The sequence below is a fragment of the Vulpes vulpes genome, chromosome 9 (genome assembly GCF_048418805.1).
Source record: "Vulpes vulpes isolate BD-2025 chromosome 9, VulVul3, whole genome shotgun sequence".
NCBI classification, from domain to species: Eukaryota; Metazoa; Chordata; class Mammalia; order Carnivora; family Canidae; genus Vulpes; species Vulpes vulpes.
The window spans coordinates 103,861,915-103,885,103 of NC_132788.1; the positions used below are offsets into that span (position 1 = coordinate 103,861,915).

At 58.9% G+C, this 23,189-nt stretch overlaps 3 protein-coding genes across 9 annotated transcripts; 2 read left to right on the forward strand and 1 right to left on the reverse strand.

The window, feature by feature from the left end:
- Window positions 1-2,628: 2,628 nt before the first annotated feature.
- MCEMP1 (mast cell expressed membrane protein 1) lies at window positions 2,629-5,840 on the forward strand. Its single transcript, XM_072718863.1, has 8 exons — window positions 2,629-2,726; window positions 3,157-3,322; window positions 3,636-3,776; window positions 4,317-4,445; window positions 4,664-4,714; window positions 4,806-4,952; window positions 5,240-5,302; window positions 5,404-5,840. Coding segments are annotated over exons 2-8 (627 nt in total). The 5' UTR covers window positions 2,629-2,726; window positions 3,157-3,228; the 3' UTR covers window positions 5,406-5,840.
- Window positions 5,841-6,415: 575 nt separating this feature from the next.
- TRAPPC5 (trafficking protein particle complex subunit 5) lies at window positions 6,416-8,542 on the forward strand. Of its 5 annotated transcripts, none has more exons than XM_072721550.1 (3): window positions 6,569-6,623; window positions 7,587-7,644; window positions 7,928-8,542. In XM_072721550.1, exon 3 carries the CDS (start codon window positions 7,940-7,942, stop codon window positions 8,504-8,506), a length of 567 nt encoding a protein of 188 aa, XP_072577651.1. In that variant the 5' UTR covers window positions 6,569-6,623; window positions 7,587-7,644; window positions 7,928-7,939; the 3' UTR covers window positions 8,507-8,542. The 5 variants fall into 5 exon arrangements, with proteins under 5 accessions (XP_072577650.1, XP_072577652.1, XP_072577651.1 ...); XM_072721552.1 differs by having other exon boundaries at window positions 6,583-6,623; window positions 7,925-8,542; XM_072721553.1 differs by having other exon boundaries at window positions 6,588-6,623; window positions 7,587-7,617.
- Window positions 8,543-11,156: 2,614 nt separating this feature from the next.
- Window positions 11,157-21,488, reverse strand: FCER2 (Fc epsilon receptor II). 3 transcript variants are annotated; one of them, XM_072721556.1, is made up of 11 exons: window positions 21,363-21,463; window positions 18,953-19,056; window positions 17,864-17,989; window positions 17,521-17,574; window positions 16,887-16,949; window positions 16,639-16,701; window positions 16,456-16,518; window positions 16,281-16,370; window positions 13,494-13,645; window positions 13,246-13,352; window positions 11,157-13,033 (listed from the first exon to the last, which is right to left on the reverse strand). In XM_072721556.1, exons 2-11 carry the CDS (start codon window positions 18,972-18,974, stop codon window positions 12,895-12,897), a joined length of 879 nt encoding a protein of 292 aa, XP_072577657.1. In that variant the 5' UTR covers window positions 18,975-19,056; window positions 21,363-21,463; the 3' UTR covers window positions 11,157-12,894. The 3 variants fall into 3 exon arrangements, with proteins under 3 accessions (XP_072577657.1, XP_072577656.1, XP_072577655.1); XM_072721555.1 differs by having other exon boundaries at window positions 13,494-13,990; XM_072721554.1 differs by having other exon boundaries at window positions 13,246-13,990; window positions 21,363-21,488.
- Between the last annotated feature and the right edge of the window lie 1,701 nt (window positions 21,489-23,189).

The following is a 23,189-nucleotide window of genomic DNA, read 5'->3' on the forward strand; positions in this document are numbered from 1 at the left end:
CTCGTGTTCGGTGTAGAGATTACTTAAAAATAAAATCTTAAAAAAAAAAAAAAAAAAGGAAGTTTCTGGATATGTTACTGAGAGGCCCGGGGCTAAAGATTTATTTATTTATTTTAGAGAGAGAGGGTGTGGCAGAGAGAGAGGAAGAGAATCACAAGCAGACTCCGATGCAGGGCTCAATCTCACGACCCTGAGCAAGGACCAGAGCTGAAAGCAAGAGTCAGACGCTTAACCAGCTGAACCACCCAAGTGCCCCGAGAGGCCCAGGGTTAGAACAACAGATTCAGGTATGGGTGGATCTAGGTCTCAGGTGATGACTCCTGGATCTGACTCTCTCTCAGGTCTGCTTTCCTCAGTGCTGGCTTCTCTCTCAGGTGGGGTCTCCCCCATCACAGCTCCAGCCTTACATCTTCTTGGTTTGAGGGGGGTGGGGAGAGAGGAAATGCCTTTTTATCCTGGGTAATGCCACAAAAGTCCCAGACTTGAATTTCATTGGCTGAATCTGGCTCATTTGCCCACCCCTGTGCCAAATCTTGGATTCTGATTGGCTGGGCCAAGATCATGGCCCACTCTAAACCAATCCCTGGTTTATGGTTAGCTGGACTTGAGGCACATTTTCTTTCTTTCTTCTTTCTTTCTTTCTTTCTTTCTTTCTTTCTTTCTTTCTTTCTTTCTTTCTTTCTTTCTTTCTTTCTCTTTTTTCTTTCTTTCTTTCCCTTAAAAGATTTTATTTATTCAGTCTCCTCTTTTCAGGGACCCAGGACCCTCCGACCCTGGGGCATCCTCACCACCCCCCTCCCAGATCAAGAGGGTCTAAGGAGGCCAGAGGTCTCACGGAGGGCCAAGCAGAGAAGCCCATGGACCGAGAGACAGGAACCAGCATGGCCAGGAATGAGCAAAAGAGACACAGAGGCAGAGACATCGGCAAGCTCCCTGCAGGAAGCCCCATGCGGGACTCGATCCAAGGACTCTGGGATCACCATCTGAGCCAAAGGCAGACACTCAACCACTGAGCCATCCAGGGGCCCCCACACATTCTTTCTTAAAAGAAAATTGAGGGTGTTACCCCATGGCAAGGGCTGGTCAGGAAACCTCACAGAGCCCTCTCAGGACACTGCGATTGCTCTAGTTTCACAACTGCTATTTTGTCCAGAGGGCTGGATGGTCCTTGGTTTTAACTTCATCCGACCTACAGAAATGTGCAATTCCGCACCCCACCCCCTGCACCTGTCCATCACAGGTGGAGCCAGCTGCCCATTGGTCCATCTTCTCTGTGACTGTTGCATCACGGTCCAATCTCTCAATTGCGGACTTCTAAGATCAGAGAGAGGAGCTGCCATCTGATCACTGTGAAATCAGTCAAGACAAGATTGGCAATAGTTTAGAAAACAGAGCATTGGGCACCTGGGTGGCTCAGTGATTGAGCGTCTGCCTTTGGCTCAGGAGGTGATCTTGGAATTCTGGGATCGAATCCCTCATCAGGCTCCCTGGAGGGAGCCTGCTTCTCCCTCTGCCTAGGTCTCTGCGTCTCTCTATCTATCATGAACAAATAAATAAAATCTGAAAGAAAGAAAGAAAGAAAGAAAGAAAGAAAGAAAGAAAGAAAGAAAGAAAGAAAGAGCTAAAACAGGGGATCCCTGGGTGGCTCAGCAGTTTAGCGCCTGCCTTTGGCCCAGGGCACGATCCTAGAGTTGTGGGATTGAGTCCCACGTCCGGGCTCCGGCATGGAGCCTGCTTCTCCTGCCTCCTGTTGTGTCTCTGCCTCTCTCTCTCTCTCTATGTCTATCATGAATAAATAAATAAATAAATCTTAAAAAAATAAATAAAAAATAAAAAGCTAAAACATACCGACTTCTCCCACATAGAAAGTGTTTTAATTATATTTTGCTTATTTTTTCCAAAGGAAGAGAACTGTAATCGTCTAGACCAGTGCTGTCCAGTATTGCAGCCATCAAACGCTTGAAATGTCCCTTAAGTGCAAATACACGTTCGATTTTGGAGATTTAGTACCAAAAATTTTTAAGTGTCATCTACATGCTGAAGTGATAACATTTTGAGTATATAATGTTAAATAAAATGCATCATTAAAATTAATTTAGCCTGTCTCTCTCTCTCTTTTTTTTTTTGTCTTTTTAATGTGGCTGCTAGAAATTTTTAAAGATGTGGTCTACGTATACTTCTATCAGAAGGCACTCTGCTAAACTTAACGAATTTCCTACCAACGTCTCAGTTTTAGCTCCAGTTTTCAAGGTCACAGACACAGAGAGAGCTCTAAGACACCTAGACAGAGTGCAGACATGCAAACGCCTGACTCTGGATATTTCTCTGGGGTAAACACATGTAGAAGGCTGCCAACGAGCAAGACACGGGAACATGTGAGCAGGTGTGTAACGGTTCTCGGGAGTGGCTGTGAGTGTGGTTAGGTGAGCAGGCAAGCGGATGAGAGTGAGCATTTCCAAGTGTTTCCCCGTCTGGGGCCCCGGGGAGAGGGGACACCATGTCCAGGGTTAGGGCAAGGTGTGGGTCTGGCCTCAGTCCCAGATGTGGGTGGACCTCCGGTGGTTAATCCCCTTGCCTCACATCCGTTCCTTTCCCCCACGAGGCTTTAGGGAAGTAGAACCTCTTGGAGTGGAGCTGAGGGACGGGACTGGGGCAGAGAGCGGGGGAGGAAGATGTGGGAGGCCTGGAAATCCTGCCTCCAAGCCCAGATACCCCAAACCTAAAAGGTGAGACTCCCAGGTGTCACAGGTTCTCTCCTGAGAGGGGAAGAGGACGAGGTTCATTTGGGTAGACACATACACAGCTTCCTTTAAAGTTCTTGGCCATCCTTGAAGATTTTAAAAATTTATTTATATTGAGTATAACTGACTTATAACATTGTGTAAGTTCGGGATGTACAGGTGTTCATCTGATGCACTTGCAAATTGCAACATGATGACCGCCATAGCATTAGCTAACACTTCTATTGCTCGTTCCTGGCCATGCTGGTTCCTGTCTCTGGGTCCATGGGCTTCTCTGCTTGGCCCTCAGTGAGACCTCTGGCCTCCTAAGACCCTCTTGACCTGGGAGGGGGGTGGTGAGGATGCCCCAGGGTTGGAGGGTCCTGGGTCCCTGAAAAGAGGAGGCTGACCTCTCCTCCCCCTTCCCCCAACCCAGAGATTTCCTCATCTGCCATGACACCTTCCGGTGGGTGGGGATGTGTGTGGGTAAACTGGCCCACTGGGAACCATGGAGTCTGAGGAAATCTACACGAATCAGAAGGTCGAGATGCAGGCAGCAGCCTTCAAAGACAAGAAACAGAGGGTCCCAGCTGATAAGGAAGGTTAGGTACCCCGGGGTGATGGGGGTGGGGGTCGGGGGGGCGAGACTGGGATGGGAGAGGTAAGAGGCTGAAAGTGGGGTCACAGGGCTCCTACCCCAAAATATATGTGCGCATGTGTATCCCCCAAACGCTCCCACACACCCTCTCCACCTAACCAAGCAGCAGATCTTATTTTCCCCATTCCTTATCTTTTATCCCCAGAAATCTGTTGTGTGCAGGGGTTCAGTGAGCCAGGATCTCTGAGCGCCCTTCGCACCCCCACCCCTGCCCCAGAGCTCCAGGCAGGTTTCCACTCTCACTGACCCCCCCACAGGTGCAGATAACCCTGACTATGAGAATATCACCTTGGCCTTCAGAAACCAGGAGCAGCCAAAGGGCAGCCATTTAGCACCCAAGAATCAGAGCAAGCAGCCATCTGCCAGGACACATCACACGGCCTTGGGAGGGGCCCACGGTAGGGCATCATGGGAACAAGGATCACCACGTGGAGGCCGGGGTCAGTGGTGTGGGGCTTGGTGGCACGTGTGTTACAGCTGGGGGCAGGGGGGCAGGTGGTTAACTTCGCAGGTGGTGATGATGATGGTGGTGTTGGTGTTGGTGGAAGTGTTGGTGAAGGTTCGGGTGATGGTGAGGAGGTGACCATGTAGTAGATCACGAAGGAACCACCTAGACAGAGCCGATGACGGTGCTGGTGAGACCTGTTGCTGGGGACAATGCTGACAACCTTAGGCACCGATGTTAGTGGGTGTTGGTGACAGCTACTGCCGACGTTGTGAGTGCTGGGAAAGGGTATGGTAAGGGTGGGGGTGATGATGACAGCATTAGGGACAGCTGCTGGTGGCTCTGGCTAGGGTGCATGTGAGTGGTCACTGTGGCTACAGGATTGGGAAGAGGGGGTGCAGGCGACAGAGCTTCTGAAGGTGTTAGAGTCAGTGGTGATGGCCTGAGTGGTGGTGTTGGGCCCTGGAGGTCACCTGTCCTGCCTCTACCCCAGTCCCAACCCTGTCTAGGCTGCCCTCAGACTCTGGCCAGCTCCCCCGTTGTCTGCACAGAGTCATCATGAGCCTGTACATGCTCCTCGCCCTGTCCTGCATCATTCTCTTAGTCTTGGTCCTCATGAAGAGTGAGTAAGGTTTTGTTGTTGTTGTTGTTGTTGTTTTGTTTTTCCGTGGGGGCCTGGGGCCGTGTGGAGGGTTCCTCAGGAGGTGGGAAGGCCCAGTGTTTCCACCCTGGTTCCCTTCTCCCTCGTTCCTCTCCCTTCCCCCACCCTTGTTCTCAGGACTGCAGAAACAGGGGTTCCTCAAGGGTTTTTCTGCCTCCCCCACCCCTCCTCCTGAACAGATCTGGAGATGTCCCAGGAGTTGCTGGCCCTGAAAAGGGAGCTCTGGAATGGTGAGGGCCGGGACCTGGGGGAGGCCCAAGGGGGTCGGGGTGGGGGTAAGGAGATCAGCCGTGATACAGCTACGCCCACTGCATGCCCCAGTCTCCGTCTCGGTGCAAGAGTGCCAGGAGCAGCAGAATCAGGGCTGGAGCACCGTCCGGCAGCTCCTCGTGGAGGCCAAGCGTGACATTTCCATGGTCGGGAGAAATGCCCAGTTTGCGAGCGAGAAGGTGAAGACGCTGCAAGCAGGTGCCTTTGCTGACCTTCGCTGGGTGGGATTGGTCTCGTGTTGGGTGCTAGGAATAGGGGGAGGGGACTTTAGGGGGTCCTACTCCCCAACCCCCAGTGCGGGAGGGTTTAGAGGCATGATGGATGTCACCTTCTGAGTCAGTCCCATTTAAACGCTGCTGGGAACGCCAAGTACACGGGCTCTGCAGCACCCCAGGGTAGAAGTCGGGCAGGGAGGGGGCTTCCGATAAAGGTGGGGGTCTTGTGTGAGACCCCACCCCAGCTTTCTCCTGTCCTCCTGCCCCCAGACATAAGCCATATCAAGAATAAGTTACAGGAAATCTCCAAGATGCCGGAGAAGCCAAAGCCATGTAAGTTGGGGCCGGGGACGGGGATGAGGGAGCCATAGATTCGGCCCCAGTTTCTCTCCTGGGGGCAGGAGTGGCCTGACCTGGGTCTCCATCCCACGCAGAGACCTCAATATATGCGAAGACATCGAAGCCCTGGCTGCAGCTTGGCGGACCGGGCTGCACCTCCCAGTGAAGATGGCCACGTGTGTGCACCACGTGTGTTGTGAGCCTAAGGCGTGACACAGTGGGTGGCTGTGTCCGCAGGGACCGCGAAAGTGTGTCAGTGTGTTGTTGGCAGCACGTGTAGCACCATGAACGCGTGTGACTGCCCTGTGGTATGTTGTGTGTAAATGTGTCACGGCAGAGCCGTGGGGGGGGCACCCCAAGTGTCACTGTAATTGTGGGTGCCCTGTCACTACCTGTGTTGGTGTGAACAGGTGTCTGCCAACGAGCGACTGAGGATGTCAGGGAGGGGGTTCAGAGCATGTACACATGTATGTCCATTTGTTCCTGCGCTCACGTTGTGTGATTTGTGAAGATAAAGGCCGATGGAAAAGAATGTGGCTTTCGGGTCTCGAACTGGGAGCATCTGGGGGCTTTGGGGGCCTGGCGGGGGAGGGCCCGGCAAATGTTGGGGCGTGAGGAAAGCCACACAGTGAGCACGTGGACATGATCCCAGGAACCCTGGGGGACGAGGGCGTGCAGGATGAATGCCGCCAGGGGGTCCCTGTGTGTCCCCGGACGCGCACCCAGCGAGTCACCGAGTCTCCATGCGACGTGTGCCCAGGCGGGTTTGGGGCCGGAGGTGCACAATGTCTCCCCGCGTGTCGGCGCCCAAGCATGTGCCCACGGGCGGAGCTGTGTTCCCGAGTGTCGGTGCCTCTGAGCGTGTATCCACGAGCGCCCTAAGCCCCCGGCTCACGGATGTAGGTCCCTCCCGAGGGCATGTGCCCACGGGCAAGCGCGTGTCCCTAAGACAAGTGAACGCGCGCACACGGGCATGCCTGGGTCCCTAAGAGAAGCCGCGCCCGAGGAGAGACGCGTGTCTCTAGGAGGAGAACGTGTCCCGGCGTAGGTGCGCCCCTAGGACAAGCAGACACAGGCCCGGGCACACCGGGGCCGCGGAGACAGACACGGGGCCCATCGTCAAGCGCGTGCCCCCGAGCAGGTGGCCCCTCCGCTCGGGCGCCCCGGACACGCGCGCCCCCAGGCGGCCGCTTCTGGAATCTCCGCCAGCGCGCGCGCCCCGCCCACGGGCCCGGCCGGCCGCCGCGCCTGCGCACTCAGGGCGGTTTACGGCGCCGTAAAGCAGCTCGGCCGAACCGACGGCCGCAGAGTCCCGGTGAGCCCCCGCCCGCCCGCGCCCCCCGCCCGCGCCCCGCCTCGTCCGCTCCGGGGCCGCCCCGCCCCCGCCTCCCGCGGGCCTGGGGATCCCGGGTCCGTCCCCTTCGGCCCTCGCCAGGGGTCCTTGAGGAGGGCGGGCCCCTCCCGGGCCCCTCCCGGGCCCCTCCCGGCCTCCGCTGCCTGGCCGCCCTCGCAGCCCGGGGAGGGGCTCAGCACCGCCCCCTGCGTCTCGCGCTGGGCGCTCCCGGTGTAGACGGCCGCGTCCGGGGCGCGTCTTGGAGCCCCCCGCCCCGGTGTGCCCTCCCTCTCGTGGACCGCGTTGGGGGCAGCCCCAGTAGCCCCAGACCTTTCCGGCCGCTTCCTGCGTCATGGGGACGGGAATCCCGCTCCTCCCGCCCCCCCGTGACAGCGGCTTCACGCACCAGCGGGCAGAGGTTGCGGGGCGGGGGGTGTCTCAGCGCCCTCGGGGTCCCGCCCGGCACGCGCAGCGTCTCAGCCCCCCTGCACCCCCAGGGCTTCTCCCGCGGCCCCTTGCGGGTCTCTAACGCCACCCTCCACGGGCTGGGTGCCCTGGGACGGCAGGCTCGAGCGCCCCCTCCTGGTGCCCCCGCGCCCGGGGCGCGCCGGCCGCCTCTGCACGCAGGTGGGCGGGTCCCAGCGCCTTCTGAGCCCCCCATCCCCCCCAGGCTTCCTTACCAACGAAAGCCCGTCCACGTCTTCAAGGAGGCGAGCTTCGTGCGTGCCAGAGGGGCGCTGTCAGAGCCCTTTCCTCCTGGTTTGTCCCCCAAGCCCAAGCCCTCCGGGCTGTTGGCCTTCACCTGCGGGAAGTCCGCGGGGGCAGCTGGAGGCTTGCGGGGGGAGAGTGCCTGAGACTTCTCACGCCACCCCCCCCCCCCCCCCCCCCGTGCCCTAGGTCTGATGCCTCCTCCCCCATGCACTAGTTCTCTCGTTGCTCCCACAGGTGGCAGAGGGGGCGCGAGGGTGCTTTTCACGTAGGTGCAACCACCTGGAACCCTAAGGTTGGATGGCTTCCAGTCCCCCCCTTCTGATCTCCCTCTTGGGGCCCCCCTCTTCCCTCCAGCCCAAGCCCCCTCCTCGCCAAGGGTGTGAACTTACTAATTTCCCCATTTTACTTCCCTGGAAGAGAGGCGTGTTTTATGTACTGGTAGATGCCCCCTCTCCTTCCCCTTTCTTTTTTTATGTGGAGGTCGGCCACGGAGCACGGAACAAAGGGTGTGGGGGGGCAGTGCTCCTTCGTGCCCCCCCCCGCCCCACGACACATGTCTCCTTGTGTCCCAGCAGGGCGGCGGAAGCATGGAGGCGCGCTTCACGCGCGGGAAGTCGGCGCTGCTGGAGCGCGCGCTGGTGCGGCCCCGCACCGAGGTGAGCCTGAGCGCCTTCGCGCTGCTTTTCTCCGAGCTGGTGCAGCATTGCCAGAGCCGGGTCTTCTCCGTGGCCGAGCTGCAGGCGCGCCTGGCCGCCCTGGGCCGCCAGGTGGGCGCCCGCGTTCTGGACGCGCTGGTGGCCCGCGAGAAGGGTGCTCGGCGGGAGACCAAGGTGCTGGGTGCTCTGCTGTTCGTCAAGGGCGCCGTGTGGAAGGCGCTCTTCGGCAAGGAGGCGGACAAGCTGGAGCAGGCCAACGATGACGCGCGCACCTTCTACATCATCGAGCGGGAGCCCCTCATCAACGCCTACATCTCTGTGCCCAAGGAGAACAGCACGCTCAACTGTGCCAGCTTCACGGCGGGCATCGTGGAGGCGGTGCTCACGCACAGCGGCTTTCCAGCCAAGGTCACGGCACACTGGCACAAGGGCACCACGCTCATGATCAAGTTTGAGGAGGCCGTCATAGCCCGGGACCGAGCCCTGGAGGGCCGCTGACCCTGTGGGAGATAAAGAATGCAGAGAGCCCCCTTCCCACATGTGTCTTGTGTCTTGTGTGTGTGTGTGGAGGGGGGCGGGCTCACAGATCCATTCATGGCCTTGACCCAGGTGCCTGCCTCAGGCTGGTGAGGGAGGCCAGGATCCAAGCATGTTTATAATACCTCCGAGAGGTGGGGGTGGGCTGGGTCCCACCAGCCCCGGCTTACAGATGGGGCTGGGGGAGGCCAGGGGCAGTGTGGGGGTAAGTCTGCAGAAGGAGAATGCTGATCTGCTCTGGAATCACAATTGGAGGCCAGGCTGGAGAGGTGGGGATGGGGGTGGAGGGATCAGACTAAGTAAGAGACTCCTTTAGACCAGAGGCTGGCACACTTTTTCAGTAAAGGGCCAGATAGTGACTAGTTTATGCCTGGCAGTCTCTGTCCAGCTACTCTGCGGTGTAGACTGCAGTAGGTCAAGGATTGGGTGTGGCTGTGTGACTAGAAACCGGGCAGAGGGTGGTCGCTGACCCCTGTTCTAGATAGACACTTGCTGCTCAAAGTGTGGTCCGGGACTGGCAGCATCAGCATCTCCTGCGAGCTTGTCAAAACGCGGACCCTCAGGCCCACCCCAGGCCTGCCAACCGAGAGTCTGCATTCTAGCAAGATCCCCGGGAGATTCCTGTGTATCTTATTTTGAGAATGTCCTAACAGGGGTGGCTGGACACCAACCCCCCCCGCCCCACCACCAAGTTTCAGATTCTGCAGAAGATCTGGGCAGACTGAAGATTTGCATTTCTAACAAGTTCCCAGGAACTGCTGATGCTCCTGGGGCCACACTGGGGGAACTATGCCTCTAGAGACCTGGGGAAATGGGTGGGCTCACTTCAGAATCATCTGGTGTCTGAAGTTAATACTGATGCCATGTGAGCACATTTGTGTTCCTTGTTTGTGATTTTATTTTATTTTATTTTTAAAGATTTTATTTTTAAGTAATCTTTGCTCCACCGGCGAGGGGGGTGGACATGGGGGTGGGGTGGGGTGGGGAGGGCTCACGAACAAAACTCACAACCCTGGGCAGCCCTGGTGGTGCAGCGGTTTAGCGCCTCCTTCAGCCCAGGGCGTGATCCTGGAGACCCAGGATCGAGTCCCACATCAGGCTCCCTGCATGGAGCCTACTTTTCCCTCTGCCTGTGTCTCTGCCTCTCTCTCTCTCTGTGTCTCTATGAATAAATAAAAAATAAAAAATCTTTAAAAAAAAACAAACAACCCTGATCAGGATCAAGAGTCAGGCAGGCATGCTCTACCGACCGAGCCAGCCAGGTGCTCTTTGTGTGTTTCTTGTTTAAAATGTAAAATTTGACACTTAAGGCCACCCTTCTTTTCCCTTTGGCCCACCAACCCCTCTGTGTTCCTGATCACTCCTCCTCCCCAGAGTAAATCCTGCCAGACTTTTTGAAGGGAGATTTTTTTTTTTAAGATTTGTTTATTTATTTATTTATGATAGAGAGAAAGAGGCAGAGGCACAGGAGGAGGGGGAAGCAGGCTCCATGCCAGGAGCCGGACGTGGGACTCAATCCCGGGACTCCAGGATCGCGCCTCAGGCCAAAGGCAGGCGCTAAACCACTGAGCCACCCAGGGATCCCTTTGAAGGGAGATTTGTTCAAATTTCCTTCCTCTCCTCTTGGACTTGAACAAACCTGGTATGAAAGAGAATTTCAGGTCCCCTCATGATTTATGGAGTTTAGAAAGGGGTGGGGTGGATGCAACCTTTCCGATGCTCTGTGATGCATTGTGAGGCCAGCAAGATGTGGGGAGACCTGGGAGGTTTCAGTTATTCCGGCGAGGGGCGAGGGGTGGGGTAGGCTTCTGCACATAGCAAAGAAGATGAGCGTCAACAGCATAAATAGAACTGTCGAGAGCACCTACCATGTGTAGCACAGGAGATGGTCATGGGCAGGAAATAGCTGTTGGTTGGGGGAGGGAGGGGCCCCGAGGGAGCTGGGGGAAGGGGTGATCAGGGTGGCAGTCCGAATCGGGTGAGGGGGCAGTGTCTAGGAGGCCAGCCAGGATTTGAGATTTGGAGTCTGGGAGGGCAGGGATGGAAGCCGCAGCCCTGGAGGAGTGAGCCGGAGTGTGTGGGGCCCGAGAAGCCAGATTTCAGCAGGAACTTTAGGAATCTTGGGGTTTAGCAGCCTGAGGTGTCCTCAGAGACCCTGGAGAGCGGCTTCTGGGGCCTGCTGGGTGGGGGTGGGGGGGCTGGTGGCAGGCAGAAATGGCCCAGCCAGCTCCATCCTGAGGCCTGGCAGTGAAGGACGCCAGAGGGGAGGAGATGGGTGGGTCCCCAGGGAGGCGAGCTGGAGAGCTTGGAAGCCGGGAGAGGGCCCGGGGTCTGTTTCTCCCTGCTGAGAGTGTTTAGGGACCTGTGGATAAACGAGGTGTGGAACAGCGATGGGACCGGGTGGGGGGTGGGGGGTTGTGGCTCTGACCGGCTGCTTGGGGCCACAAATGGCGTGTCTGCTGAAGCCCCAGAGGGGTGGGCGGGGTGGGGTGGGGTGAGGAAGAGGAACCCAGCACCAGCCCTGTGAACCAGGCGGGCACGAGGCCTCCCCTCACTTAACAGAGCACGAAGCGGGTTCTGGGAGAAGAGGTCATTTGCTCGTGGACACGTGTTCATTTTTTGGCAGCTCTTTATTGAACACCTACTATGTGTCAGGCGCTGGCGTCCCAGAACAAAACAGAAGCTCCCTCCTCGAGGCTCACATTCAAGCCCCAGGGGGACGGAACACATGGAACACACAGGGCGGTGGATGACACATTTTCTCAGAAGGGGAAGAGTTCGAGGCGATCAAGTAGAGCAGGATAAAAGGGATCTGGAGTCGGTGCCGTTTTAAATGAGACGGGGGAGGAGCCCAGGATAGCCCTCACTGAGGAGCGAGTGGGGGGAGGGACACGTGCAAAGGCCCTGGGGCAGGAGCAAGCCTCCAAGTGGAAGGGCCAGAGAGGAGGCTGGGGCTGGCGGAGGAGAGAGCGGAGGTGAAGCTGGGGAGATAAGGCAAGTCGCAGGGGATCTGCCATTGCAAAGCTCCCTATGAGACTTTGGGTTTGTTTTTGTTTTCCCCTCAGAGGCAGAAGGAAACTTCTGGAAGGTGTGGGGCGGTGAAGAAGGAGACTGAGGCAGGCTGGGATGGGGGCTACCCCAAAGCGGTTGCCGGAGGCGGTGGGAAGTGGGCAGATTGTGCACAAGCCTTTCCCTGAGGATTCAGAGGGGGCAGGGAGGGAAACAGGTGCTGCTTGTGACCCCAATGTGGTCTGGGTGGCAGGGTGGGGCCGGGAGTCCCCTTTAGAGAGCTCAGGGAGACAGTTATACTCTGGCGCGGAGTTCAGGGTGGGGGGTCTGGAGGAGGCACAAACGGGGTGAGCAGGGGGTAGACAACAGGGGACCTAGGACTGGCCCTGCCTCCGCCCCTCCCTGGCCGCAGGACTCCTAGGTGCCACTGCGGCGCCCTCCCCAGCCCCTGGCCTGGCCCGTGACTCCCGGGTCCTGCGCGGTCCAGTGTGGGCCCCTCCTCGTGGATTCCCCTCCAGGGGGCCTGAGTATCACGAGCACATCTCTGGTTCCTTCTGCTTTTGCCAGGAATTGGGGTGGCCTGCAGTATTCCTGGGGGTCTAAGGGTGTTCTCTGCTGCATCGGACCCCAGAGTCTTCCTCTCCAGCCCTGTCTAGTAAATGCTTCTTGAAAGAAAGTGGGGGGAGGGGACACTGGATAAAGGTGGTGAGGTACAAATACCACTTCAGTTGTTCTGGAAACTCAGAGGTGGCCTCAGTCACCAGGTTCTGGAGCTCCCAGCTCCCATATCTGGAGACCAGAGCCACCGAGGCCCCTGAGAGGGGCCCATCCTCGCCCCATTTTGTCGACATGGGCTGGCTGGGGAGCCTGGCTGGGGGGTAGGACCCCGGGGCTGCATCTGGGGAGGCCGGGGCTGGGGTGGGGGTGTAGTCGACTCCTGACTCCAGCAGAAGGTGGGTGGGCCCGACCCAGGAGTCTGAGGCATCCGCCACTGCTCCCCGGAAAGTTCTGAGGTGGGTACTCCGAGCGCTTGAAGGCAGGGACTGGTGATAGCCAGCCGGGCTGGGCTGAGGAGCAAGGGACGGGCCCTCTGGGGATTGGCAGGAGCTGGGGGTGTGTCAACAGCCCTTCTCCCATTTGGGCGCGAGGAAGTGTTGCCGGGACCTTAGCCCCAAATGGTGGAGGGTCCTCAGAGCCCTGCGGGTGGGGGGGGGGGGGCTGGCTGTACCTGGGGAGCGACGGAGGCGGTGCACCTGGCAGGGCGGGCAGGGGACTGTCGGGGTGTGTGTCTCGGAGCACATCCCCGCGAACCTCGGGGTGCCGAGGCGGCCGGTGGGCAGTCAGCACGTGGCCAGCCGGTCACACACCCAGCCGTCCAGCGAGCTGCCGCAGAAGGCGTCATTCCACTGCCCCGAGCCCTGCATCATCACGCAGTCCTCCCCCTGGCCCCCGTTGTTGGGCTCCCCGGGCCGCCAGTTGCTGGAGCAGAAGGCTTCAGGTCAGGGGACGGAGTAGGGGGAAGGAGCCCCACTGCCTTCGGCCTAGACGGCTGGGCCCTCCCACCTCATCCCTGGATCCCCATCCTGGATCCCCATCCCAACTCCCCGCGTCCCCTCGCCCCCACCTGGCTCTGCCCTCGAAGCCCACCATTGCAGAGAGGCACCCCCTCCCCCTACACCCCCCCTCCTCACCTATAGTTCAGGGGGTTCTCGTCCATCCAGATAAACTCCCCCTCTCTGTCCAGGTCCCGGAGGCCAATCCAGGTGCCCTTCTTGTTGGCATACCTGGCCAGGAAGTCCTGGGGAGCAGGACGGGACTGGAAGGGCTGGGGGGAGCTGTGCCCGGGGCCCTCCCACCATGCAGGAGGTCCAGCTGGGGATCCACAGCCGCCCCCCCCCAGCCTGCGGGCCCCGCCCTCTGCGGCAGGGCCCAGGCGCACCTGCTCCTCTTGGCTGTGGATGCTGGCCAGCCGCCCTTGCAGCTTGCTGCAGGCAAACCGGGCCTGGATCCACCTCTTGGGCTCCTCGCCGAAGTAGTAGCACTTCCGCTGGAAGCTGAGCCACTTCTCAGGGCACGTGTTACACTCGGAGCCTGGGGTGGAGGAGAGGCTCAGGGGGGCGGCTGTGGTGGGCACCGTGGCGGGTGCTGTGGCTGGTGCCGTGGCTGGGACCGTGGTGGACACTGTGGCTGGCACCGTGGTTGGCACTGTGGTTGGGACCGTGGTGGACACTGTGGCTGGCGCCGTGGTTGGCGCCGTGGCTGGCACTGTGGTTGGCGCTGTGGCTGGGACCGTGGTGGACACTGTGGCTGGCGCCGTGGTTGGCGCCGTGGCTGGCACTGTGGTTGGCACCGTGGTTGGCACTGTGGTTGGCACCACGGGTATGGTAGACAGAACAGGTGGCAGCGTCTCTCCTGGAGTCACCCTTGGGGTCCGGGCTGAAAGCACACCCACCCAGAGCCAAACGAGGTCTTGCAGGCTGCCTCCCGCCCCGGAGCTCTGGCGCTGATGTGCAGGGGCAGCCCCGTGGCAGGAGCGCCTCAACGGCTGGCACCATTGCCACAAACACCCCCACCAGACCGGAGCGTCTGCCGCTGCCACCGTCATCCTAAATACCTCTTGGCCGGCAGCACTTCAGCCCCTGCCAAGCTCCATCCTCACAAAGAGGCCAGCAGCGCAACAGTCACCATCGGCATCCCCGTGTCACCAGCTCCGTGGCCGGTGGCACCTCAACCACCAGTTGTGGTTTGGCATCACCGCAGATGCCTTCACGGTCAGAAGCACCTCAACCGCCAACACCGTGGCGATGAACGCCACGACCGTCAGCGACACGACCACAGGGATCCCGGATTGCCAGCAACCGGTCCTCACTGCCACCGCCACCACAGCCAGCAGCACCTTCACCAACACCGCGCCAGCCACGGCTTCATCACCGTGCCGACTCGCTGAGGCCGAGATGGCCAGCGCCACCTGCCCCGTGTATGGTCCCCACCAACAGCTCCCGTAACAGCCCCTGTCACCGTTGCTATGATTTTGTCTAGTTGAAGGGATTGATCAGGAGAGGTTGTGGAGTGGGGTTCCTGGAGGGCTTGGTCCTCCTGGCCTCGACATAGGGCCACCTTGGTCTGCGTCTCCTCTTGCCCCCACCCTGAGAAACTCTCCGGCACGGTCGCCACCACCCAACGCTCCTAGGTGGGAGGTTAAACCCACTGTTACTAGCTTGACTCACTCTTGATTTAAAATAGATTTTCTAAAAAAAAGAAAAAATAAAATAAATAAAATAAAATAGATTTTCTTGGGGCACCTGGGTGGCTCAGTGGTTGAGCAGCTGCCTTTGGCTCAGGGCGTGGTCCTGGGGCCCTGGGATCGAGCCCCACATCGGGCTCCCTGCAGGGAGCCTGCTTCTCCCTCTGCCTATGTCTCTGCCCCTCTCTCTCTCTGAGTCTCTCATGGATAAATAAATAAAATCTAAAAAAAATTTTTTTTTCTTGGAATGATGTGCACAGAGGGCTCCAGAGCTTCGGTGGAAGTTTTTAAGGGGCCAGGGGTCCATAACCCCTGTGAGACACAGAATTGGATGTGCTTCTCACACATGAGCCAGTGACTAGTATGTGGCCCTGGGCTCTGGGGCGGGGGTATTAAAACAGGCAGAGAGTATCTCTGGGCACTTGAAGAAAATTCTGATGGGGTGCCTGGGTGGTCCAGTCGGTTAGGTGTCCGACTCCCGATTTCTGCTTGGGTCAGATCTCAGGGTCGTGAGATCGAGCCCCGCGTCAGGCTCTGTGCTCAGCGTGGAGTCTGCTTGTCCCTCTCCCTCTGCTCCTCCTCCCCCTCTTGCTCTCTCCCAAAGAAAGAAGGAAATTAAATCTTTGGGGAGAAAAGAAAACTTTGAGGAAGGTGCCCTGGCTGGGTGTGGCGTAGTCAATCGAGACACAGCCCTGGAGCTGGGCTCAGACCCCAGGCCACCCCAGGGACCGGAGGGGAATTGGAAGGTCATCCGTCGCGGTGAATGTGGTCCCGACGCCTCCCCGGAGGGACGGCTGCCAGGCTTCTCGCTGGGATTCCCACAGCCACACAGGGTCCCAGGGGACTGCTCTCCATCACACCACGCACAGAGCCTTCCTCTTCTCTTTGCCAGTTGGGGCAGCTGGGACTTCCCAGAAGTAGAAAACCCGAGATCAAGGGTGGGGGTGAGTGTGGGGAGGACTTCAGGGCAGTAAGACTCAGGTTCCTATCCCAGTTTCAGGGCGCACTGATTAAATGTCTGCTCTTCCTGCAGCCTCTGGGGCCACCCTCCCTGACCCCCCTGGCTGCCAGCATCACCCCATCGCTGCAGAGGTCACCCCCCCGCCCGGCTGAGTCAGATAGTCCTCCGGGAGGACTGCGGCTGATGGCATCATACTGATGACTCTGCCGAGCCATGATGGGCAGAGGAGAGACAGAGGCAAAGAGAACCCAGAGCTGGTAAAACACGGGAATGTTTTTACCTGGAGGAGGAAAAAAAGTGTTGGAGCCGCCCCGGACCCCCGCCCCACCTGCTCCAGGTCCCTGGAGGGAAGCAGCTGGACTCAGAAACTCTTGTGTGTCCCCCATGGACCCTGCCACACACACATAAGCATACACCCATCCACGATGTCACGTGTGCACACCCCATCACATTCAAATATGCATCACCTCACACCTGTGTGGTCACACGCGCGAACCAACACACCATGGGCACAGACTCACCGTTGGACGCGTGCAGCTCCATCCACAGCTTCTCCACCTCCTCCTGGAGTCTTTCCAGTGAATGCAAGGCTGTGCTTCTCTCGTTCAAGCCTTGGGTGATTGGGTGGGGGACAGTGGTCGGAGAATTGCGGCACCCCCCTCCCTCCCCACACCCCCATTCCCTCCCAAGACTCACTCTGGGACTTGAGGTTGCTCAGGTCCGAACGAAGTGCATCCAGGTTCTGGGAGAGCTCGGAGTCTGATGGGGGGGGGCGGGTGCTGGGGTCAGGGTTGGGAGTCCGGGAGCCCAGGCCTCAGCCTCGTGGTCCATCCCAGCTCCGGGGGGCTCCAGGACCCCCACCCCACCCCAACCTCTCACCCTGAGCTTTCATTCTCTTCTGTTCAGCTTGGATTTCCTTCATGTCCTGTGACACCTGGGCAGCTGTTTGCAGGGGAGGGGGCTCAGTGGCAAGCAAGTCCCCAGGGTCCTCTCCAGTCTCCCATCCCCCCCAGCCCTTCCCCCTCCCCCATCCCTCCTTTGGCAGTTCACGGGTGGTCCAGACAAGTTAATTCAGGTTTCCCCACCCCCCACCCCTCTCCTCCCAGACCCAAGCCGACATCACTCACCCTGGGATTTCTGGGCCATCTGGTCACCGTTGTGTCTTTCCAAGTCCTTGGAAACCCGAGAGACTGCAGTGACAGGAGAGAAGACGCGGCCTCAGGAGCCAGGAAGGCAGGTTCCTGAATCCCTCCTGCTCCCTGCCGCCCCCTCCCCAGGGCAGGGCCCCCCTCCCACAGACACAGTGCCTGAAGCCTTTCGTTTTTCATTTTTGGGGCAAAAGTACTCAGGAAAATGCAGACAAGAATAGAAGGAACACGTGCACACACCCCAAACCCCCCCACCCGCTGCTGCCAACCCCAGAATGAAACGTAAAAGCAGCAGCAGGCATTTCTCGAAAGCTGGTGGGATGATGTGGGTCTAGGCGCTTCACAAGTCTTAGTTGGTTTCTGCCCCAGAACCCCGAAATGATGCCCATTTTGCAGCTGAGGGAACCGAGGCCTGGAGCAGTTCCAGAGCATTCCCTCAGGCACTTCTCAGAGTCCACTTGCCTCCCAGAGTCCCTGGGTTTTCACCCCCAGGGGAGGGGGCAGTGCAGGCTGACCCTAGTTCCCGGTGGAGCCCAGCCCTTCTCGCACGTCCCACAGGGGTCAGAAGCAGAAGCAGGACAAGAGCCCCCCACAACCCCCGGCCCCTCCTTACCGTTCTGGGCGGCGGCGACCTCCAGCTGTTTCAGATTCTGTACAGTGTCCCTGTCTGAGGAGGAGAGGAGAGAAGCCGGGTTTCCAGGTACCCCAGGGCGCCCCGCCACCCACAGCTCACCTGTCAGCTGGGGATGGATGCCTTGGAGGTGTGGAAAGGGTGGGAGACAGGGGTGCTGGATGGGGTGGGGAGGACGGGCTTGGGGGGGGACCGGTGGGGACGAGGTGGGAGATGTGATGGGACAGTTGGACTCCAAGGGGTGTGGGGGCTCCCCAGGGTCTGAAAGTGGGCTCTTGGGAGGGGACACAGGAGGGAGGCCGCACGGGGCCGGGGGTGTCCTCACGCCAGAAGAGGAGCAGGGTCAGCAGCCCGGCCCACAGCATGACAGTCGCCAGCCCCAGCAGCGCCAGCTGCACCCCGGGCCTACAGCACCGCCGTCTTCTGGAAAACTTTGGGAACTCTGCTGGGTCTGCGGGGAGTGCCAAGGGGTACAGGGCTTGAGACTGGGCTTGGCCGTGCCCGTCCCCCCAGCACCCGGAGCCCCTAAGTCCTGGGAGCCTGTCCAGGGCCCACACCCAGGCAGCGGGCCTCAGTGGACCCCAGCGTCCTCTGCACCCCTTCCCTGAAGGCTGCTCCATCACACCCACCACTGAGCACCCCAACCCTGGCTCTGCCCATCCCCGCATCCCCACATCTCCTCCTCCACCCCGTCCAGCCCCATGTGGTCAGCAAGCCTGACCTGGGGCCGGGCCAGTGTCCAGAAAGGCAGGTCCAGGGCAGGAGCCGAGACCCTCCCTCCTCCTCCTCCTCAGATGGCTGCCCACCCCCCCAGCTCTCACCTGTGACCCTCTTCCCATTTTTGGGTTCGGTTACCCCCGCGCACACCCATGCTAGATCTCCAGCCTCACGCCCTGAAAGCTGGGTCGTCCCTCCCCTTGGACCACTGGCCCTCACCCTGGACCCCTTCCCCAAACACAGGACCCCGGGGTTCAGTTCTTCTTGCAGCCTTTTCTCTGGATGTCACACCCCCTGGGGCCTCACCCCAATGCCTGGGTCCCCCAAGACTCTACCTTGTTGCCCCACCATGGGTCCGGGCCCCCTCCCCTCACCCTGGCTGGGAGGATCCACCATGCTGAATTCCACTTGTTCTCAGTCCCCGTTCTACTTGGCTTCCAATTCTATTGGGCTCCCAGCACCCCAGCTGAAGCCGTTTTCTTGTTGGAGGGCGTTGAGTCAGGGAAGGGAGGGGCCTGCGGCTTCCTTCTCCTGCCTGGCTCCGTGCCCAGAAGGCCAGTCAGGGCTCACCTCCCTTTGGCCCTTGGCTGGGCCTTCTTCCCAGAGAAAGGCCCAGGAGCCCCTCTCCTCCCCCGGGTGGAAGGTAGGGGGTCAGGCACTTGGTTTTGCCAGTGCCAGCTCCAGAGAGTGCTCTCACCTGAGTATGAATGTTCCTCCATGTCAACTGTGCTTGGATTCCCCCAGTGACGGGCTGCTCACCACCTCCGCTCAACAGGTATAGCTCTGGCCGGGATCTGGGTTCTAATGAGCACGAAGGCTAGATGTCAGGCTCTGGTTGCCGGCCCTGGACAGCATCTGGGACCTGAGGAGCTCAGAGACCATTGCTGATTTTGTTTAGTCCATGGCCAGGAGTCAATGTTGCATTTAAATGGCTTGGTGGGGATCCCTGGGTGGCGCAGCGGTTTGGCGCCTGCCTTTGGCCCAGGGCGTGATCCTGGAGACCCAGGATCGAATCCCACGTCGGGCTCCCGGTGCATGGAGCCTGCTTCTCCCTCTGCCTGTGACTCTGCCTCTCTTTCTCTCTGTGACTATTGTAAATAAATAAAATAAATAAATAAATAAATAAATAAATAAATAAATAAATAAATGGCTCGGTGGTTGAGCGTCTGCCTTGGGCTCAGGGCGTGATCCCGGGGTCCCGGGATCAAGTCTCACATCGGGCTCCCCCACAGGGAGCCTGCTTCTCCCTCTGCCTGTGTCTCTGCCTCTCTCTCTGCGTCTCTCATAAATAAATAAATAAATAAATAAATAAATAAATAAATAAATAAAATCTTAAAAAAAAAATAAATGAGAGATGCTGCTGGTATGGGGACGGTCACTGGCCTGAGACCAGAGGTGGGCGCCCCAGAGCCTGTTACACACAAGGTACCCAGCAGGTGCTCAAGAAATGTGGCAAGTGATTCAACCTCAAACCCAATTTCCTCATCCATAAAATGCCATCATTAATAATACCTATGCCGAAGGGTGGTGATGTGCTCCTCCTGGAGGTGTAAAGTGCTGTGAACAAGGCCTGGCACGTAGCACCGGACATAGAGAATCCGCCTGTCACTATTGCTGCCTGTGCAACCTTGGCCTGGGGCCCAACCTTCCTGAGCCTCAGTGTCCCCTCAATAAAAAGAGAGTGATGATCGCACCCAACTCAGGAGATCGTGGTAGGATCAGATGAGATGATGACGTATGTGAGGCTTTCAGCGAGGTGCACACAGCTGCACGCACACAGTGGGTCCTCAGATCCTGAGCCTTTAGCAGGCACCTGCTGTGTGCCGGGTCCTGCTGGGAGGTGCAGAACCTCCGCCACCAGACCTCAGCTTCCTCCTCTGTCATTGTGCCCAACGCATCTGTAGCGTCTCTTGACTTTGGGGCTCCCGGGAGGCTCAGTCGATTGAGCGTCCAACTCTTGGTTTTGGCTCAGGGTCGTGAGATGGAGCCCCGAGTTGGGCTCTGGGCTCAGCGGGGAGTCTGCTTGGGATTCTCTCCCTCTTCCTCGGCCCGTCCCCCCAGCTGCTGTGCTCCCACCACCCCCCCTCAAATAAATAAATAAATAAATAAATAAATAAATAAATAAATCTTTTAAAAAGTCTCTTGACTTTGAGGACTGTGCCAAAGGCTATGGGTCTGGAGGTCAGATGAGCCTGGGGGTTACGGGCTGCCTCTCCTGCTGTATGACGATGGGCAAGTTGCTTCCCCTCTCTGAGCCTCGGGGAAGTGAAGACATGCGGAGGCAGGCTCTGATTAATGGCAGCTCAGACTGGGTCTTTCGCCATCGTGGAAGAGGCCAGAGGTGTCACCATCCTGCAGCCTAACCTGCCTGAACCCAAGCTGGACAGACGTGGAGCTGAGTCCTGGCTTCTCCCCAAACCAGCAACTAAGTTTGCTCATCTGTCAACTAGGGGTGTCGGTGCCAACTCCACTGGATGAAGAACAGTGTGGCGTGCAAGGGCCTGGCGCACAGGTGTTCAGTTAACCTACTGGTGGGGTGCTGGGGAAACTGAGGCACCGAGAAAATCATTTGCCCACGTCACACAGTGGTAGGTCTGGGGCTTGAAGCCAGGACATGTGACATCGGAGCCTGTTTGCTCAACCACCTCGGGGTATGACCTCCTGGTCGGTGTCTGCCGGCAGGTGCCAGGGCGGCAGGGTCCTGACGCCAGGCCGTCTTTCTAACACCAGAGCACCCACCCCTGCTTACGGCCTTCTGTGGCCCTCCACGGCCCCCCAAGATCAGCCCCCGGTGCGCCCGCCCAGCTCCTCTGTCCTTCACACTCATGCCAGGCGCTGGCTTCAACTTCCTCAACCCGGGACCCTGCACGTCCGGTGACCCCGACCATGCTGCCCACTGCCCACCCCACACGCAGAACTCCTGCTCATCCCTCAAGACTCAACCCGGAGCTCGCCTCTTCCAGGGAGCCCTCCCTGTCCACTTCCCAGCGCCTGACCCAACACACACAAGCGTGGACGCACGCGCGCTGAGGGTCATCTGTGTGCACACACGTTCCCACATAGACACGCAGCCACACACTCACACATCACGCCTACCACGCACTCACATGAGTTGCGAGTGTGTCGCCGGCCCGGAGGGGCTGACCCGAGAGGCTGGCGGGGCCGCAGGCCGTGGTGAGCCGCTTAACCTGAAGACACGGTTTCTTCTGAAAGCGGACCCACCCACGGCTTCTATTTTCACAGGCCTAATTATGGGCTCACCACCTGGTTAACCACGTCACACGCATGGCCTCCGCTGGTGCTCCCCACAGCCCGGTAAAGTCCGGACTATTAATATCTCTCTCCATTGCTCAGGTGAGCAAACGGAGGTTTGGAGTTGCCTCCGCCCCACATTCCCGGAGCGCTGCGGGAAGTGAGTGGTAGAGGGGGGGACTAAACCAAGGGGACTAAATCATCATGCCACTGCGGTGGGGAGGAGGGGGAAAGAGAGAGAGAGAGAGAGAGAGAGAGAGAGAGAGAGAGGAGGAAGAGCCATGAGATCACATAACGTCTTGGTCAAATACCGATAATTTCGTTATACGCTTGAATTTTGCAGCGGCGTAAGCTGGGCACCGCGCCCAGTGTCCTAGGACACCCACACACTTAATGTCCATGAGCTGTGGACACCCACCTCTCTGTGGGGTGGATGCTTGAGCTCTTAACGCTGCCTTACCGGTGAAGGACGCGGAGCACAGAGAGGTTAGGTGCCCTGCCCGAAGTTACACAGCTCGTGAACGGCCACGCCGGGATCGGAACCCAGGCAGCGTGGGTCCCCAGTCTGCGGCCCTCACCACTGTGAGCCTGGCCTTGTATTTATGGGGACTTCTTCCTGCCACCGCACACTCTGCTCTTCCTCCCGAAGATGTGTCCTCTGATCCCTGACCCTCTTCCCAGTCTTGTCTGGGGAACGCCCCGTGCCAAACCCCCCTCCTGGCTGGGCTTTCTGTTACCCTCTCCAGGCTTGGTGCTCTGCCCCCCCACGCCGGAAGACGCCCACATGCGCCTCTGTGTCCCACTTCCCAACCAGGACTGGGCTGGGCCACCCACCAGATGGGGAGGGGCCTGGCTGACATGTCCCCTGGACCTCGTGCTCCAGGACAGCAGGGGCGGCCCCGCCTGGCCTGTCACGCTAGGTTTTCAGCACCAAAGAGCAACCTGTGGTTCTTGACTGAAGGACTGTTGGGTCGAAGCCGTTCATGCAGGGCCCCTGACTGTCCCTCTCAACCTCGATCTGGGCTAATTGTGGGGACGTGGACTCATTGCATACATTGCCAAGTGACAGAGGATGACCAATCGAAGTAGGGAGGTTGCCGGGTGGGCATCTGAGACAGGTCACTGGGGCTGGACGTAAGGGCAGCAGGAGGCCTGGTGGGGTGTGTGTGCTGGGTGTGGTCATGGGGACCAGGTGGGGGTGGGGACACTGGGGAGCTGTCGCCTGGCCTAGGTGCCAGAGGAGGTGTCTGGGGGGCAGCTGTGGGAATGAAGAGAAGCAGACTGGTTTGAGAAGAGACAGGCTTGGTGATGGGTGAGGTGGGTGGAGGGGGTGATGTACTCAGAAGATGCTGTAAAAGTTGACTGGGTCCCCACTGGAGTCCCCGAGGGACAGTGAGGCTGTCCTAGTGATGAGGACACAGGAAGGAGATGGAGAAAATTTGGGAACGAGCCCTATTGGGCCGCAGTGAAGACACAGGACGGGGCGGGGATGCAGTTGGGTGCTTTGAGCTTTGGAGAACTCCGAAGGGCCCAGGCCTAGGCCCCGTCCACACTGGGGCCCACAGTCCCCACCGTGTCCTTCCAGGGGTTTTGGCGGCTCCTGCCACCTAGGCTGGAGGATGCTTTGGGGGTGGAATCTGAACCCCCCCTACTCGGGGCTGCAGCGCCGATGTCATGCGATC